This window comes from Antedon mediterranea, chromosome 10 (assembly GCF_964355755.1).
Source record: "Antedon mediterranea chromosome 10, ecAntMedi1.1, whole genome shotgun sequence".
Classification (NCBI taxonomy): Eukaryota; Metazoa; Echinodermata; class Crinoidea; order Comatulida; family Antedonidae; genus Antedon; species Antedon mediterranea.
In genome coordinates, this window is record NC_092679.1 from 15,387,267 (window position 1) to 15,403,205 (window position 15,939).

At 33.9% G+C, this 15,939-nt stretch overlaps 1 protein-coding gene across 1 annotated transcript; it reads right to left on the bottom strand.

The window, feature by feature from the left end:
• Nucleotides 1-471: 471 nt before the first annotated feature.
• LOC140061274 (sialin-like) lies at nt 472-12,978 on the bottom strand. Its single transcript, XM_072107783.1, has 9 exons — nt 12,745-12,978; nt 11,074-11,307; nt 7,224-7,311; nt 6,694-6,780; nt 6,219-6,340; nt 3,576-3,725; nt 3,319-3,451; nt 2,782-3,023; nt 472-2,516 (listed from the first exon to the last, which is right to left on the bottom strand). Exons 1-9 carry the CDS (start codon nt 12,919-12,921, stop codon nt 2,355-2,357), a joined length of 1,395 nt encoding a protein of 464 aa, XP_071963884.1. The 5' UTR covers nt 12,922-12,978; the 3' UTR covers nt 472-2,354.
• Between the last annotated feature and the right edge of the window lie 2,961 nt (nt 12,979-15,939).

A 15,939-nucleotide genomic window follows, 5' to 3' on the forward strand; every position in this document is an offset into this window, starting at 1 on the left:
ATGTATCAATATCACCTATTTAAATATTTATATTCCTCAACAAATTGCTGTAAATAAATATTATAGATAGAGCTAGCAAATAGCATTTGCCTTCAACCAGTGTGCTTTTTTCGGGGCTGCTCCTAGATGTACGTTCTCATTGAACTTGAACGCAAAACAAAATACGGAGTAAATGATCAAACAATCGGCGGTTCCGCACAGAGCACGCGCATCTAACATACGGCAACAAATAGTTATCGTCCTTTAAATTATCGACGTGTTTGAGAAGGAGGAAAAAAGTACGATCTTTTTGCTCATTGGTAGCATGCTGCACGAGAGTGTCTTTTCCGGCCATCTAGGGGTGTCATTTAACAAAATTCGCTTCGCATCAGGCCCCGCCCCCGGGGGGGGGGGGGTTTGACCCAAATATTTAGTGTCCGACCCCCCCCCCCCCCCCCCCCCCCCCCCCCCCCCCCTTTGACAGATCCTGGCTACGGCCCTGTGTTAGAGAAAAGATATTAGTTTAATTGTTGTTTTTTTTGGAGTTTCTAATTGTGTTATATTATTTATATTTTATTTGTTTTGTTTTGAGGAGCCTATTCACCACAAGCTTTGCTTTCTTTTAGGCTCCTCCACTTTATATTTATAAAGTGAAATAAATAAATGAAATGAAATGAAAATATAACTATTTACACGAATATAAAACATTCATTATTTGTTTTATATAACATCTAAATAGATTCCTATTTGAATCAAATAAAAGGTAGGCCTAGCCAAGGCCTATATTTGATTCACATTGATTAAAACAGTAACATTTGGTTTTTAATAATTATATTAAATATTATTATTATATGGATTTATTAACGCACCTACTGTTAGCGTTAATTATGTCAACAAACGACCAAACAATCCTAGGCCTAGCAAGGCTAAAACGCCTGAGCCTAGTCGAATACTAAAAAGCCTACTACTAGGCCTAGCTAGGTCTAGGCTGAAAGAAAGCAATACAAAATTTCGACAGGCAACTGTCTAATTATGTTTTTTCCAACGATTCCACGTCTTGTAGGGATGTCCCCATTAATTAATCAAAATCCTAAAAACGATCTAAATTTAATTTAAATGAAATTAGTACATAATGTATCTCCAAATCATACACAAAAATCTGGGCGCTAGTTCCGTTTCGCACCTGTCGTTTATTTCGACTCAAAATTGGTTAAGTAACTTTATCGTGAGTACCACACCTTAGAATTAGGCCTCAAAAATATTTTTACGAAGGAGATCACACAAAAAGTAAAAAATAAATCCTTTAAATTGATGAATTTACAGACGTGTTTCTCGCACATCGGTTCGTGAATTTCGCATACTCCATGTTCAATGTTGTTGTTTCTATGGAGCGCCAAAAGAGCAATCATAATAGAGGGCTAAAAACTCAATAAATTGCGTATATTTAATGCATTTATTGGTGAAAATTACGTTCAATTTTATCAAATTTTGTCAATGTCAATGCAACAAAAATATTACTGTTGATACTGTACATGGTTTTTGCAGGAACTTTTAGGAATGAAAATCGACAAATTCATCATCATATTACATGTACTGTAGGGGTATACCTGATCTAAATAATATTCCTCTTAGTCTAATACTCTTAGGCCTAGGGTTGGTTGCTATTTGAAAACAGCAAATTATTAGCAGTAAAATGTTACAGCATTTTTATTGACAAAATATATTAAAATTAAACGTGTATTTCAATAATAAATGCATTAAAAGAAGACGCGTTCCACTGAGTTTTTAACCATCTATTGTTGTTGCTCTTTTGGCGCTCCATAGAAACGAAAATATTGAACTTCGAGTATGCTAAATTCGCGAACGGTATGCGAGAAACATGTCTGTAAAATCATCAATTTAAGGATTTATTAGTTACTTTTTATGTGATTCTTCTTCATAAAAGTACTTATGAGGCCCAATTTTAAGGTGTGGTATTCACAATAAGTTGCTTAACAATTTGGAGTCAAAAGGAAGTCGAAATAAAAACAGGTGCGAAACGGAACTAGCGCCAAAATCTGCTGCTGTTACAAACAAAACAGAGGCAAGACAACAGGAGGCGCTGTTGTATTTTACAGTAATTTGTACACTAGATTTTTTTTCATCCGCGAAACGTTTTTTTTTTTCGTACACAAAATGTTTAGAAAGTACTATTAAACGGTCGTTCAATAGTCCGTACTATTGCACGCCATATGATCCACAATTATCCAATCAAATAACAGGAATTTATTTAGGTGTTATATAATATAAAATAGACGCGAATCTCATTGTTTATTACCGGTACCGGTGGATCGGTTTATGTCATACTCTTGTAAAATTGCATCGTTTGCCTTGGTTTATTCTTCGATAGCTTTGTAAGATTTCGTTTCGTGTTTAGCTAAGTTCTCATCTGAGCGTTTCTGTTCTGTTGCACTCCCAAATAACAAAAAAGTAAACATTCCAATTAGTCCTATTCCAGCAGTTATGTTAAACATCCAAGACCATTGCTTGAATGTATTCTGAAAATAGGTAAACATTTCATGATTAGCAGCGTATCCATGATTTTTCAATTACATGTCGTTGCTTTTTTCGTTTTTAGTTGCATGTCGCTGCTTTTTTTTGGTTTTTTTTTAGTTGCATGTCGCTGCTTTTTTCGTTTTTTTTTTGTTGCATGTCGCTCTTTCAATTGCAATGAAGTCGCTGCTTTTTTTGTTTTTCGTTACAATTCATTAATTTATTCATTTATTTCTATACAATCAACTTTATGAAACAATCATTACTTACATTGTCTACAGTGAATGCTCCTAACATCATTGGACCAATAAAGCAGCCGGGGCCTGCAAGTGATGTCATAATTCCAGCAATAACCCCTGAATGACCTTTAGATATTTCCATTATATTCGGTATGACACTTGATGTATAAAATCCTAGAGAACTAAATGCTACAGTAAGAAAAACCACTGATGCACCTGAGCTCTCTTCGAAAACCCCAATACAAATCAGGCACAGTGAAGATATTCCCAAAGCTAAAAAGAAGTATAGAAGACACGAAATTCAACATACTTTTTTTCAAAAATAGTTCATACTCTTGTAATAAAAAAAACGGTTTCAACATTAAACATGTATAGATATGACAATTATCGGCTGTCACGACAAACTTTTGATCGATTTAGTTTGAACTTAGAAGCATAGCACACTCAGTAAGTATTGTTATGGTGCCGCGTTTTATTCATGGATGTTATCGCCTGACACGAAATCAGCCAATAAAATTATACATAGGCATATTATTAATATATATATATAAGTATGCCTAATCCTTACTTAGAAATGTAAAAAGCTTCCTTGTATTCACGAGTGTCAAATATTTACGCTGGATAATAAAGTCTGCACATATTCCAGATGTTTGAACCACCAACAGCTGGAACAGACCTGGCATAGATGTTAATAATCCAGTCTACAAAATAGAAACCGAGAACTAGCTTTATACCTGCATCTGACCACCAACCGCTCTAACACCACTTATGTCAGCCAATATCCTATACAGTATATTTAACCACCATCATAAATGTTTTACTTACTGTTTTCAGGTCGAATCCTAAGATTACATTTATAAAAATCGGTGACTCGGTAAGAAGGAGCACAAGAATAAATATAAAAGCCCAATACGCAATGACTAAAGCCCATACTGCAGACGATGTAAATATCTTAAACCAGGCAATTGGTGTATTCTAAAAATAAAGAAGATTGTTTAATAGTAAAGTATAAACAATGGTTATACTCTCAATTCATGTTGAAGAAAGCTTTAGAGGTGCATACAGGTATAATGAATACTAGTCTAGTTAGTGTCTTTGTCCATGTTAGTCCACCGTTTTGATTTTTCAATTTATATCTATGAAACGCCAAATGTGCCAACATGTCTATCTTTGGAAATACAATTTAGAAATTCGATGGATTAAATGGATTAATAATCTGATACCGTAAATATTAGTATGTCGAACTCAACCAAGAACGAATGCTAACCTACCAAATCCTGCCCCTAAATCTTAACGGCGCATGCGCAGAGCAATTAAATGTGCGTGCTTAAGGGCCGCAAGAGACATTGTCCATTTGATCTAAAGCCAATACAAGTCCTTCGTTTTCATTTATCCATGGTCGTTCTCGTACTACGTATACCAAGTAGTTCTTATGCATTAGTTTGAACGTCACAAATTTAGTTATATATATATTTGATTATCGGGGTTTAGATGTCATCAGTACATTTCAGTAGGGGTTTTTTTAGTGACAAAATTATTTAAATTTTTGAAAAAGTGTTATTTTGATCATTTTAATATTTCTGTTTTAATAGTTACCCAGTCCGCTTAATACTGTACATGTATTATTACGATACCGTTTCTTCGGAAGGGGTTAGTAAAGAGTAGACTAATAGTTATAACTAGAATTTAATTCGTCACTTTGACGAATTATAGGTGATCATTATTATCATTTTATTGACATTAATTAATTACTGAAAATAATTTGTTTTAAACATGCACGTACGTTATCATACGATCGGAAAATGATGATACATTCCATCCTATTATATGCTTATAGTGTTGAGTTGTGCCTATTATATGCCATATACAATATACAGTATATACTGTATATCTATATACAGTGTAGCATAGGTGAAATTACGGAACTCATATCGTGTTCTAATTTTTTGGTATGATGGAATTTTCAAAATAAACTCGAAGATGACAATTTCGAAAGATAATGAATTGAGCAAATAAATATAAGGATTGGAAGAAAATTTGACACGTAGAAGCGCAATGAAATTTGTATAACTTTGACTAAAGAAATTTAAAAACTACTTTTTAACTTCAACTGGCCATTTGATAACATCACAACATCCGATAGGCTTAATTTTAATATGAATTCATATCTACATTTCATCAGCTTTCATAATAAGTTATAATCTTCAAGGTCACCTTTAATTCTGAAGAGCTATAAGATATTCAAATGTATGGTGTAGCTGAAATTACACGACCTAGGTTATTCAAGTTTTTACGCGTGATGACGTCATCAAAATAAAAATGTTGACAACTCATTAGAAGAATAATTAATTGAGCAAGCACCTACTAAAAGTTGTGCGAAAATCTGGCACAAATAACGGAGATGCGCTCTATTGAATGTGATAACCCACACAAAAAGAAAAAAATTCCTAATTTTTAAATTCAAGTGGCCATTTGATGACGTCATACCATTTTGTACGTCTAATGTGTAGATACATTTGTATCTACAACTTATTGGCTTCCATAATAAGTTAAAAAAATTGGGGGTCATCTGCCATTCTGAAGAGTTATATTCATTTTTAAAAGTCCTTATTTTTTACCATTTTTAGCACTTTTGTACAATTAGTGTGCGCATTTTGTCATTTTTAACGTGCTCGTATAGCGTTATTTTAAGTCGGAATGGACTCAAAATTGGTGAATGTACTAAGGATTGTGAGTAGAATGTGATTTATACATCAAATTTTATTTTTTACGCATTTTAAGAATCGTGCGCACAAAAACGCATGACCTTGAAACGCGCAACTTTTTATTTTCTAATATTTTTACCCTTAACCTGAAGTTTACCTGTAGTGAATTTCATTAATATGTCATAATGAATTATGGAGATATGATTGATAATGTGATTTCACAAAATGGCGTATAAATGACGTCACGGATGAGTGATCACGCTGGAAAGCTGATTAGGATTAAGTTATATTATTTGAAAGATATTCTGAAATTTTGGTAATCATTGACATTGAACTTTTTGAGATAATTGTTACACAAAATAGTGTACAGAAACAATAAAAAGAAAAAAAAATAATAATAATAAAGATTTCATACAATAACAATAGGTGATCATTTTATTCTAAATGATCACCTAATTATACCATGTTAATAACTATACCATTTCCACGTTGATGTTAAACCAGACCTATATCTATTTTGTGAGAGTGTTGTGGAGTAAAATACTTCATATTTTTAACGATTAGGCTGATTTAAATAAAACTTGGTAGGTAAATAATAAAGTTCATGGACTGGTTAAAGATGCGGTCAAAGGTCATTCCTCTGACTGGGTTCATGTTCTATTGAACATAATTATAACTAGTTTTAAATGTAATTGTGTTGTAGGCATTATAACTGCTTTAATACCGGTAATAATCATTATCAATAATGTTATTCTACTCGTACCTCTTCAAGCGTTTCGAAACTGTTTATGTATTCACGTTCTGTATTGGAAATATACGGATCTTTATTTGGATTCTCATAAATGAATAACATCCATATCATTGCTATAAAAACTGAAAACACACCTAAAAAAAGAACAGTGTACATATCAAACAATATGGTAACTCTAATTTCGATTTTTTTTTCAATTGTCCTTTTTCTTGTTTTTAAATATTTTTAAGTGCAGTACAGCGCTAAGAACGTTATACAAATCTATAATATTAGTGTTATTAATAATTAAAATTGGACCTTCCGTATCACTCTACAAAAATGATTGTTTAAAAAAAATTCAACTAATAATTGAGAAGATATAAAACGTATTGCCTAACTAACATAGATTTGTTGAAATGGTGATGAATTAAACATTGGGCATTCATTCATTTAATCTATATATATACCAGTGTATAAACTTGTATTCCAAAAATTTAAATGTATTTACTGTATGTATAAAAGGTATACTGCCATCCACCAAAATCACAGATCAAACTTGACATCTTATTACAGAATGCTACACTAAGAGGCAATGCTGTAAGAGAATAGTATTATTAATTTGATTAAAGCTTGGTTCCCACTAGAACGTAACGCAAGGACGTAAACGCAACGCAAGCGTATTAACCAATGACAAGCGAAGTTATAGACAGTTAGCAATCACAAGCGAATAAGCCATCGCTTGTGATTGGTAAATTCACTTGCGTTGCGTTACGTCCTTGTGTTGCGTCGCTAGTGGGAACCACGCTTAAGAAGCCTAAAATATATTGCTTTCCACTGTGTGAATTTAGGCGCGTGAATCCAATATTTTAGTCGATTTGCTCATCAACAAACTCATTTCCCGTTCTCTGATTGGTTGCAAAAAATTGAAGCATTATTTTGTGCAATTTGAAATGCGCAAGAATTATCTTACGCATTTTGTAATTGCGCAACGTGGTTATAACCTAGATGAACACTTGAAATGCCAAAAATATACCTTACCTGAAAATGCAATAGACATTAGTTTACTTCGTTCGTGTGGAATTATCCAATTTTCTAATAATTCACAGAGAGCTGGGTAGTATACGCCCTGTAAAAAAACAATCCTAAATGTATATACTTCCGATGTAAGCCGGTCTTGTAGGAGGTGCACGAAAAAGACGCTCTTTATTTCAATTTCAGTTACCGGATTTATTCGAACAAATGTTTATTGTTCAGGAGGGTTTATTTGAGGGAGGCGTTTATTGTGATAAAATACAGTAAAATTCAAAATGTTTAGGCCTAGTAAATTGTAGATCATATCAATCAAAGAATTCTACTATAAATAGAAGTAGTGTGTTGCAATACAATATTGTGCATATGACGGGCGTTTATTTAAGGACATTTATAAACGCCTTTATTCGAGGGGTACGTTTATTCAGAGCGAAGCGTTTATTCGAATAAAAACGGTAATAAGGATTCAGGGCCGGTGCACACTGAACATTTTCACAGAAAACGTCATATCGAAGATCTTCAATAAGATTTAAATATTAAATTTAGCTATACGGCATTAGCATTTTAAGAGTTGCTTACACATTTTATCTGATGTGTTGTGTATTTTGTTTGATTCTAGCCCACTCAAAATCTTAGGATAATCCATTTTTGTTTATACAATCTACTGTAGGCCTATATGAAACCTATCAAGTGTTAGTGACGTCATCACGGTTCACTAATATCCCTATAAAACACTAGTACTTTAATAGTATTCTAATATTTGAGTCCTTTCGAAAGCAGCGGCGGACCTAGGGGTGGTGCCCTAGTGGCCCGGGCAACACCCTTAATTTCATACTAAATGTTGTTTCTGCCACTAAATTAAAATTGAGTCCCATTTCAATACAATACAATATCCATATTTATACGTTATAGAAGTCCAGTGTGGAAGAGAATATTTGTAAATTGGCAAAATGCACAGCAGTCCCCAATAGGCTTACTATACCGCGCACAGATAAGGGGACCCCGGACCCGGAACTTGATAGGCTTCTATATATAAATTTACGTAAGGGCAAAATTCGGTAAATCGCGCCTTACTTCTAGAATCTTTACTCGATGGTATATAAAGTTGATTCGTACTTTCGGTACTGATTTTAACCACCTGATGTAACCCTGTTTACTAATTAAATTAAGTTAGATAATTAGTTATTGACGATTAAAACGAATTTAGGTTCAACGATTTGCCCCAAATAGGGGTGTTTTCCGATTGTGGTATACACTGTCTAATGGATGTCCATCTTGCAAAATACCCGCCACAAAAATGCGAGGAGGCTTCGCATTTTCCTATCTCCTCCTACGATAATTGTTTTTAATAGTTGAAAACCGGTTGAACAGCTAGAGTACACCATCATAATGTTGAAGACAGACCGATTTTCTTTAAAAAATACTATTTTGATAGATTTAATATACGATTATACAAATGTATTGATTTGCGATGAATGGAACATCCCAATCTCTCAGTCTGCCAGAGTTTGGTTTAACACAAGTAGGTAAATTTATGAGCCCTTGGTTTAACACATACGGTAGGTAAATATATGGGCCCTTTGAGAATAAACTTGGCCCTGTTCAGACCCATGGCGTTATTTTATTTGACTTATTTTATACTGTAAATACCTATTAACTATTTTTAGTCCTCATTTGAATCGAACATTTCTTACTGTGAATGTTCGTACTGTTAGATGTAATATAAAAATATATACAGATAAACTTTATTACCGAGATTGTGGATAAGATCTACTGTTAGATATATAAACACATTATTATATACAAATAAACTTTATACTGACAGTTCCTTCTCAACGTTTGTATTAATTAATAATTACCAATAAAATAAACGTCGTAGTGGTGTATCGTGACACGTACTTTAATATTTCAATCACTTATGACAGTGACAGTTTTAACAAAGTATTAAATCGCAAATGTTTTACTGTATTTAGAGGTATATTATTTATAGGCCTATAAAACACGAAAAAAATATTTCGTTACTGAGTTGATAAAGAATATATTGAAAAATTGTTCCTCTTTGTACCTATCCGCTTTCCCATCCCTCAACCCTAATATAAAAAAAAACCCATACAAAACACAAATTGGGATTCTTTAAATCAGTCCAAATCAAAAATTTTGACTCATTTTGTGATAAGTTTCTCCTTCGGAAGTAATTCCCAGGGTGCTAATTTTAGTTGACTGCATAAATCATCGTGTCTATTTATTCGTTTCTGTAAACGACAATGTATTATAGTCCTGCGGTACGTACATTTGAAATCGCCAGTTTTGTTACGCTGAAATTACTGTGTATTCGAGAACCATCTGCTGTGGGCACGACCTAGATGGTACGCGAGCGAAGCGAGCGTACCATCTATTTATTTTTTATTTATTCATAAAAAATAAATAGATGGTGCCAACGACCTTCACAACCAAAATATTTCTTTGTAACAACATTTATTTTAAATGGAACGCTACAAAAATAATCCTCCGCTTCATTACTGTATGAATACCTAATAACCAGACAAGAACGTATTTTTGTTACGTTTTACTATCAATCCATTTTCATATCACGCAATCCATTTTTCAACAATATAGTAGTATAATAATAACATTTTGATTGAATAATGAGGGATTAGTTACAGTGTTGACTTTGAATAAACCATTGGTTTACTTTACTTACTATTACTAAAAATCCAAAATAAACGAATGTGTTATAATACACTAAACAAAATTATCAAAGAAATGCTCTACTACACATGAGAAATAGATGTCGGTGGATAAACTTCTGACGACTAAAACAACGAAAATCAGCTAAATGTATTCGTGATTTTATTTCATCTCTGGCTTGTTACATTATCATGACACATTACCGGACTTCACCCTCCTCTCGCAATGAACGGCAGTACAGAAAAAAAAAAAAAAAAAAAAAAAAAAAAAGGATAATAATCGATTTGTCCATAATTATTGCGTTTTGGGTTTTTCATAATATTGGCCAATTTTTAGGCCAAATCATAATTGTGCGTATACAGTAGTATTGTATTTCCGATGCGTGTAGTACCCTATTTATTTTCACTACCGTGCGTCCGGGTAAATATTAGGCCGAATTTCCGTAGTAATTTATGGACTTTCCGAAAGTTGAACCGTGTTATCAGAGCAAAGTTTGCTTCTTTCTGCAAATGCCCTATCTTTAATTTCTTTGTTTTATTTTGGAGTGTGTTTTAAACAACACTTTTGTAAAGTTTATAGTGGATAAATAAAAATGAATTTGGAAATTGTGGTTTTAACATCTGATTTTTAGTAGCATTTAATTCAAAATAATACAATTTAACGTTTTTCTCAATATATTTATAGCAGCAGCTTCATATTTATTGTATAATTTTTTAAAATTATTAATTGATAATTAATTTACATTAATTGAGTACAGTTATTAGAATGTATTTTACCGTACCAGAAGTACCTTCATCGGGGACTTCCCTGTGACGTTCGCATTGAACGAAAAAATTGTTATCCTATATTGTTAGTCGCGTATGTTTTATTACCGGCGGAATAATATAGGCTACAATCCTCTGTTTGCTACAATGAGTGACATTTTCGGGGAACTAGAGGTGCAATTTATCATGTATTTTACATGCGCGAGTACCATTTGCGGCCATCAGGAGTGTAACAATTTTTCAAATACTCAGTGTCTACAGCCCTGGAGTCTTTGGGCAACCCTCTTAAAATAGTCCTGCGACCGCCCTTGGAAAGAATGTATTTGTTTTAACTTCCAGTACGTTTATTTTATTTTATAGTATAAGACAGTTAATGTAAAAAGCTGTAGAAATTATAAGATACTAACCTGTACACAACCATCTAAAATTCGAATAAAAATTAACAGATAATAGTTAAACCCCGCAGCCCATGGTATCAAGACAGTAAGTAAACTTGAGCATAGAAGAACTCCAACCATGGATCGTTTTCCACCAATCTGGCGAGCTAACCAACCTCCTGGTATTGGTGTTACAGCATTGCCGTAATAAAATGCAGCCAGTACTGTTTGTTTTTGTCGTTCATTCCAGTCATATCTAGGTATCTGTTGTACAGATAAGTCAATTAGTGAATAATGTGACAAAAGTAAAAAAACCCAAGAAAAAAGAGTTTTAAAAAAACACAATTTCGTGAAGAAAACAATGTTTTCTTCAAATAGTTCGCCATGAGCAGAAAGCCTATATAAAAACATTTTTGTCATTGTCTTTTTACTAAATAAAGCAAATTCCGTATAGATATGGCCCTAGTATGAACTGTAGTGAGTCGAAAATATTAAATAAATTCATTACTTTGATTGCTCTTCACCACCCGATGTTCTGTACCGTACTAGATCTCCACATAGCATAGTTTGTTCAGTATTGAATTGAAATTTATATTTATACTGGGTATAAAGCAAATTATAATATAATAGAACCGTGTCACATTATGTATCAATGTTGCGCGTGATGTTTAGGTTTGGGTTGGTCTCACTGTATGGCATAGGTGTCATGATGTGAAACTGTATTATCTTTTTTTTTTTTTTTTTTTTATTTCGACCGCGATTTTTGTCTGAAAATACAGACTTGTGAAACACGTATAGAAATCGATTTGCAGACCGCAAACATCCGATAAGAATGACATAGGTTATCATACCGTATTTGGCTTTATGGGGCGGGCGGTATGTAAATATGGATTTCGAATCAACCAATGATCATTTTGTTTCAAAATGAAAAAGATCGAGACGTACGTACAGTGCTGAATGTACGATCGAGACTGTTGAAATATAAAATCGTAATGCCAAGTTTTGTTTATTAATTGTTTAGTCCTTGGCCTAGGCCTCTTTCGTAGGTCCCACTCAACTCGCACGTATGACCTGCCAAATAAAACGCCAATAAAGTAGCCCTACATAGGCCTACCACCACCGCCGGCACACAAAACAGGGCTACACCACCACACAGAACAGGACAGGGTCTGGGTGGGAATTAAATCAAAATTATCTCCGCGTAATAAATGATCCATTAAATGTTTGATTTGCGGAGAAGGAGAAGCTAGCCTATCATATCAAGACGAGTTTTCATGTTCTTAGAAAAAATCCCATCAAATGTTTATCAGACTACTAGGCATATAACATAATTTCTAGCCTTCAGAAACTTTCATAAATGTACCGAAGTACACATTGTCTAAACGTAACATAGCGCATGCGCATCATCTTAGTTGTTGAGTCTTCGGAAATTCTGAAATATGAATATTAAAACGGTGTACGAGTGAGTAGCCAATCGCATGCAGCTGAAACTAGTCAACCGGATAATCGTATGCACCAAGAATTCTTGGTGTCAAACCACGTGACTTGTGCGTGTTTCCACAGACGGAGTATCCAAAATCAAGTAGTATACGTATGAAACGCCATATGTGCCAAAATATTTATCTTTTTACTAATATTAAGACAAAACTCCGTCTGGAACCCAGACTAATTCGTTGTATAATAGTGATTAGACCTACTTACCTCTGTCACAAGTTCATCGGTTTTGTGATTAGACCTCATATTATCAGTTAAATTCTGATATGCTGTTGAATTCTCTCTTCTTACCATTTCGATAATTGCAAAACTAATATTAATTCGTAGAGACAATACGCAAATACCAGCCAAACAGCACATACTAGCCACAATATACCTCTTCATGTTAATACTGTTACTGCAGTACGTCCTTCTATATCGGCAATTTAAAACTTACCTTTTTCAAGTGACATGAACCGTGGTTATTCTTTGATCACTACTAAATACAATAAAAGGCAAGAAATAACTCTTAGTTGAATTGAAAAGACTGATTAAGCTACTGACGTAGAGCGATAGCCTATTGTTATTGTAAACAATTTCATTTTTTCTGCTCATTGTTTGTGTCTCGCAGATCTCTAAAACGGCGAAAGAAGTTCAGCTGTAACTCGACCACTAGGTGCACGTATATTACAGCACGTTTCAGGACATTTTAAGCATTTCACACACGGCTTAGAGAAAGACCAATTTTGCACTTAATATTTGTATACATATATATAATTCCAACGTACCACGCCGAGAATGTTAGAGAGTCGCTACCGAATCGAGTTCGAACAATACCATGAAGGCCCCAGTGGTCTAATGGTTAGGACATCTGCATATCAAGCAGGCGGTCCGAGTTCGAGCCTCGCTTTTTCTCATTCTCACAGATTTCCTCATCTTTATCGTTTCAAATTAATTATATAAATTTCAGTATATCACCGGGCAGTTTAGAATTAATGTTCTTTGCCTGTTGTGTTTATATATATAATTATATATAAACAAATCAGGCAAAGAACAGTAATTCATATATATATATATAAATCAAAGAGCTGCATAGGCAGGATATAGAAAAAAATCAAGATCAAATAAGTTAAAACTGCCTCAATATAGATTTATTTTAACGACATGTTTCGGGCATAGCCCATCATCAGGTGAAAAGAATTGTAACAATATATATATATAAACACAGCAGGCAAAGAACATTAATATATATACCTTTTAGAAAAGTTCCTTTCATTATAACACGTTAAACTTTTATAATCGTGCGCTTGAAAATGGATCATCTTATGGATGCATGATGTGTAAAAATATGCCTAGTATTTTTTCATTCAATTTTCTATTACTAAAACGATTCTCTTTCAGACAAAACTTTTTTTAAATTTTAAACGGTCATCATATTCAAACAATTGAATAAACGTGAGTGGTGGAAAATAAAAACTAACCGTCCACTAAACCATTTAGGCTACAATGCCAATACTTTCAACAGTTGACGACGCTTGTTGAACAGTTTTCACCGATGCTATGCTGTTCGTACCAAAGATTGTATAGCGCCGCTACGCGCCCTGTAAATATCATGGGCGCCATTATTCGGGCGGATAAACTTCTATTTCGATTTAAAATGTAAATGGTTTAAATTTTGCGCTACGCCTCGAAGTATCTGTGGTTAACCATCTCGAGGGTGGATTCATGGAAAGAGAAGAAATTATGTAAATAGGCCTATAGCCTACGGCCATACTGCGTTGAAACACCGGTTCTCGTCAGATCACCGAAGTTAAGCAACCCAGTTGCTTTCTGGATGGGAGACCGTCTAGAAATAGCGGCGGGTGCTGTATATGCCGAAGAGTGATGGTGTAATGGTAATATCGGACTAGCATGTGATAGGCATGCGTTCGAGGTTATCTGTATCCATACTAATTGCATCCTTAGGCAAGATGCTTTACTCTCATTGCCTCGTCCTCCGGGTGAGATGTAAAGCCGTTGGTCCCGTGTACTTAACAGTGCACGTTAAAGAACTTGGTACACTATTCGAAAAAGAGTAGGGGATCGTCTCCAAGTGTGCTGATCTGGTAGGCGCTGCACTGCTGGCATACCGTGGGTCCATGGAGGGCCTAATCTGAATGTCCTCAGTTTCCAGAATTTAACATTTAGGCCTAAACAAAGTAAGTAAATAAAGTTCTTTTTGGATCTAGGCACTTTCCGATTAATTAGGCATATGTGTGTTTACATTGATACTTGGTTAGACAACGGTATTGCCTTATTCTGGTTTAAATTTGTCCGCCGGAATGACGTCCATGGGATTACAGTTATCTATAGCCTACAATCTTTGGTTCGTACAAACGTTGTATTACAGCCTACTGTACGATGCGTTGCGATAGCCTAACTCGTCATCGTGACGTTAAATCTAGTTAATCATAGTATTCTAATATAAGAAAAGTTTGACCATACCAAATAAACCTTCATATATATATATCATATAAAAAAATCATAAACATGAAAGATCCAGTAAGCTATCTGCATATCAAGTAGACAATGATAACTTCATTGTGCATATAAATGACAAAAGAACCACTTATAACAGGACATTTTATTGTAGTGAGAAATAATATGCATCAAGGCCACCATTTCTGCCGAGTTACCGACATTTATATTTTAATGATTATTTGGTAGAGGCATGGACTCCCAACAGACTATACAGTATCTCGAAAATTGATTTTAAGTGCGACAATATTCCGGGAATGTCGTATAATTCAGCAGAAGTAACACTTACGGTTCTGCTTTCAAAACCAAATACTTAACGAAATTGTAAATCTTTAATTAAATTCAAGTATTCATATAAATAATAACAATTGTCATTGATGTTTAGCATATAGGTAGGCCTATAGGTATACTTTGAGATGCAGTATTTTTATCAATTAGATGGCTTTAATATCATCAACACACTAAACTATAAGTGTGAAAAAAGTTGTTATTTGATGGTCCATCATCGTCTACGCTTGGAAAAGTTTTAGCATTCTTTAAAGATCTTTAGATCTTGTTGAATCGATATTCCAATTGTTTTAGGTTTCTCTTGGCTGATAACAAATCTTAAAATTGTACAATAATATGTATTTGTCTCTTGCAAACGCACTCACTTGCTCACTGAACGTAAATGTTGGCTGATAAAAAATTTTCTTGATACAATTTTTACAATAGGCATGAAAAACAGATAAGTATATAAATTAATTCATTATACTTTTCCAAAACGTAGGTTTGATGCTTGTGTGCTTCTTTTACGGGATGTATCAGTGAGATTGCATACTTCTAGAGTAAAAATAGTCTCCAATCGAGATGATTTTTACTAATTCTTATGGAATCCAAATCTGCTAAGAACTTGCTTAGAGTATT

Bases quoted from the DNA above. Each gene is read 5' to 3' on its own strand.
- LOC140061274 (XM_072107783.1), bottom strand. From the start codon at position 12,921: ATGAAGAGGTATATTGTGGCTAGTATGTGCTGTTTGGCTGGTATTTGC. The intron at 3,452-3,575 runs GTAAGTAAAACA...TCTATTTTGTAG, and splicing joins TAGGATTCGACCTGAAAACA to ACTGGATTATTAACATCTAT. The intron at 2,517-2,781 runs GTAAGTAATGAT...ACCTATTTTCAG, and splicing joins GAGCATTCACTGTAGACAAT to AATACATTCAAGCAATGGTC.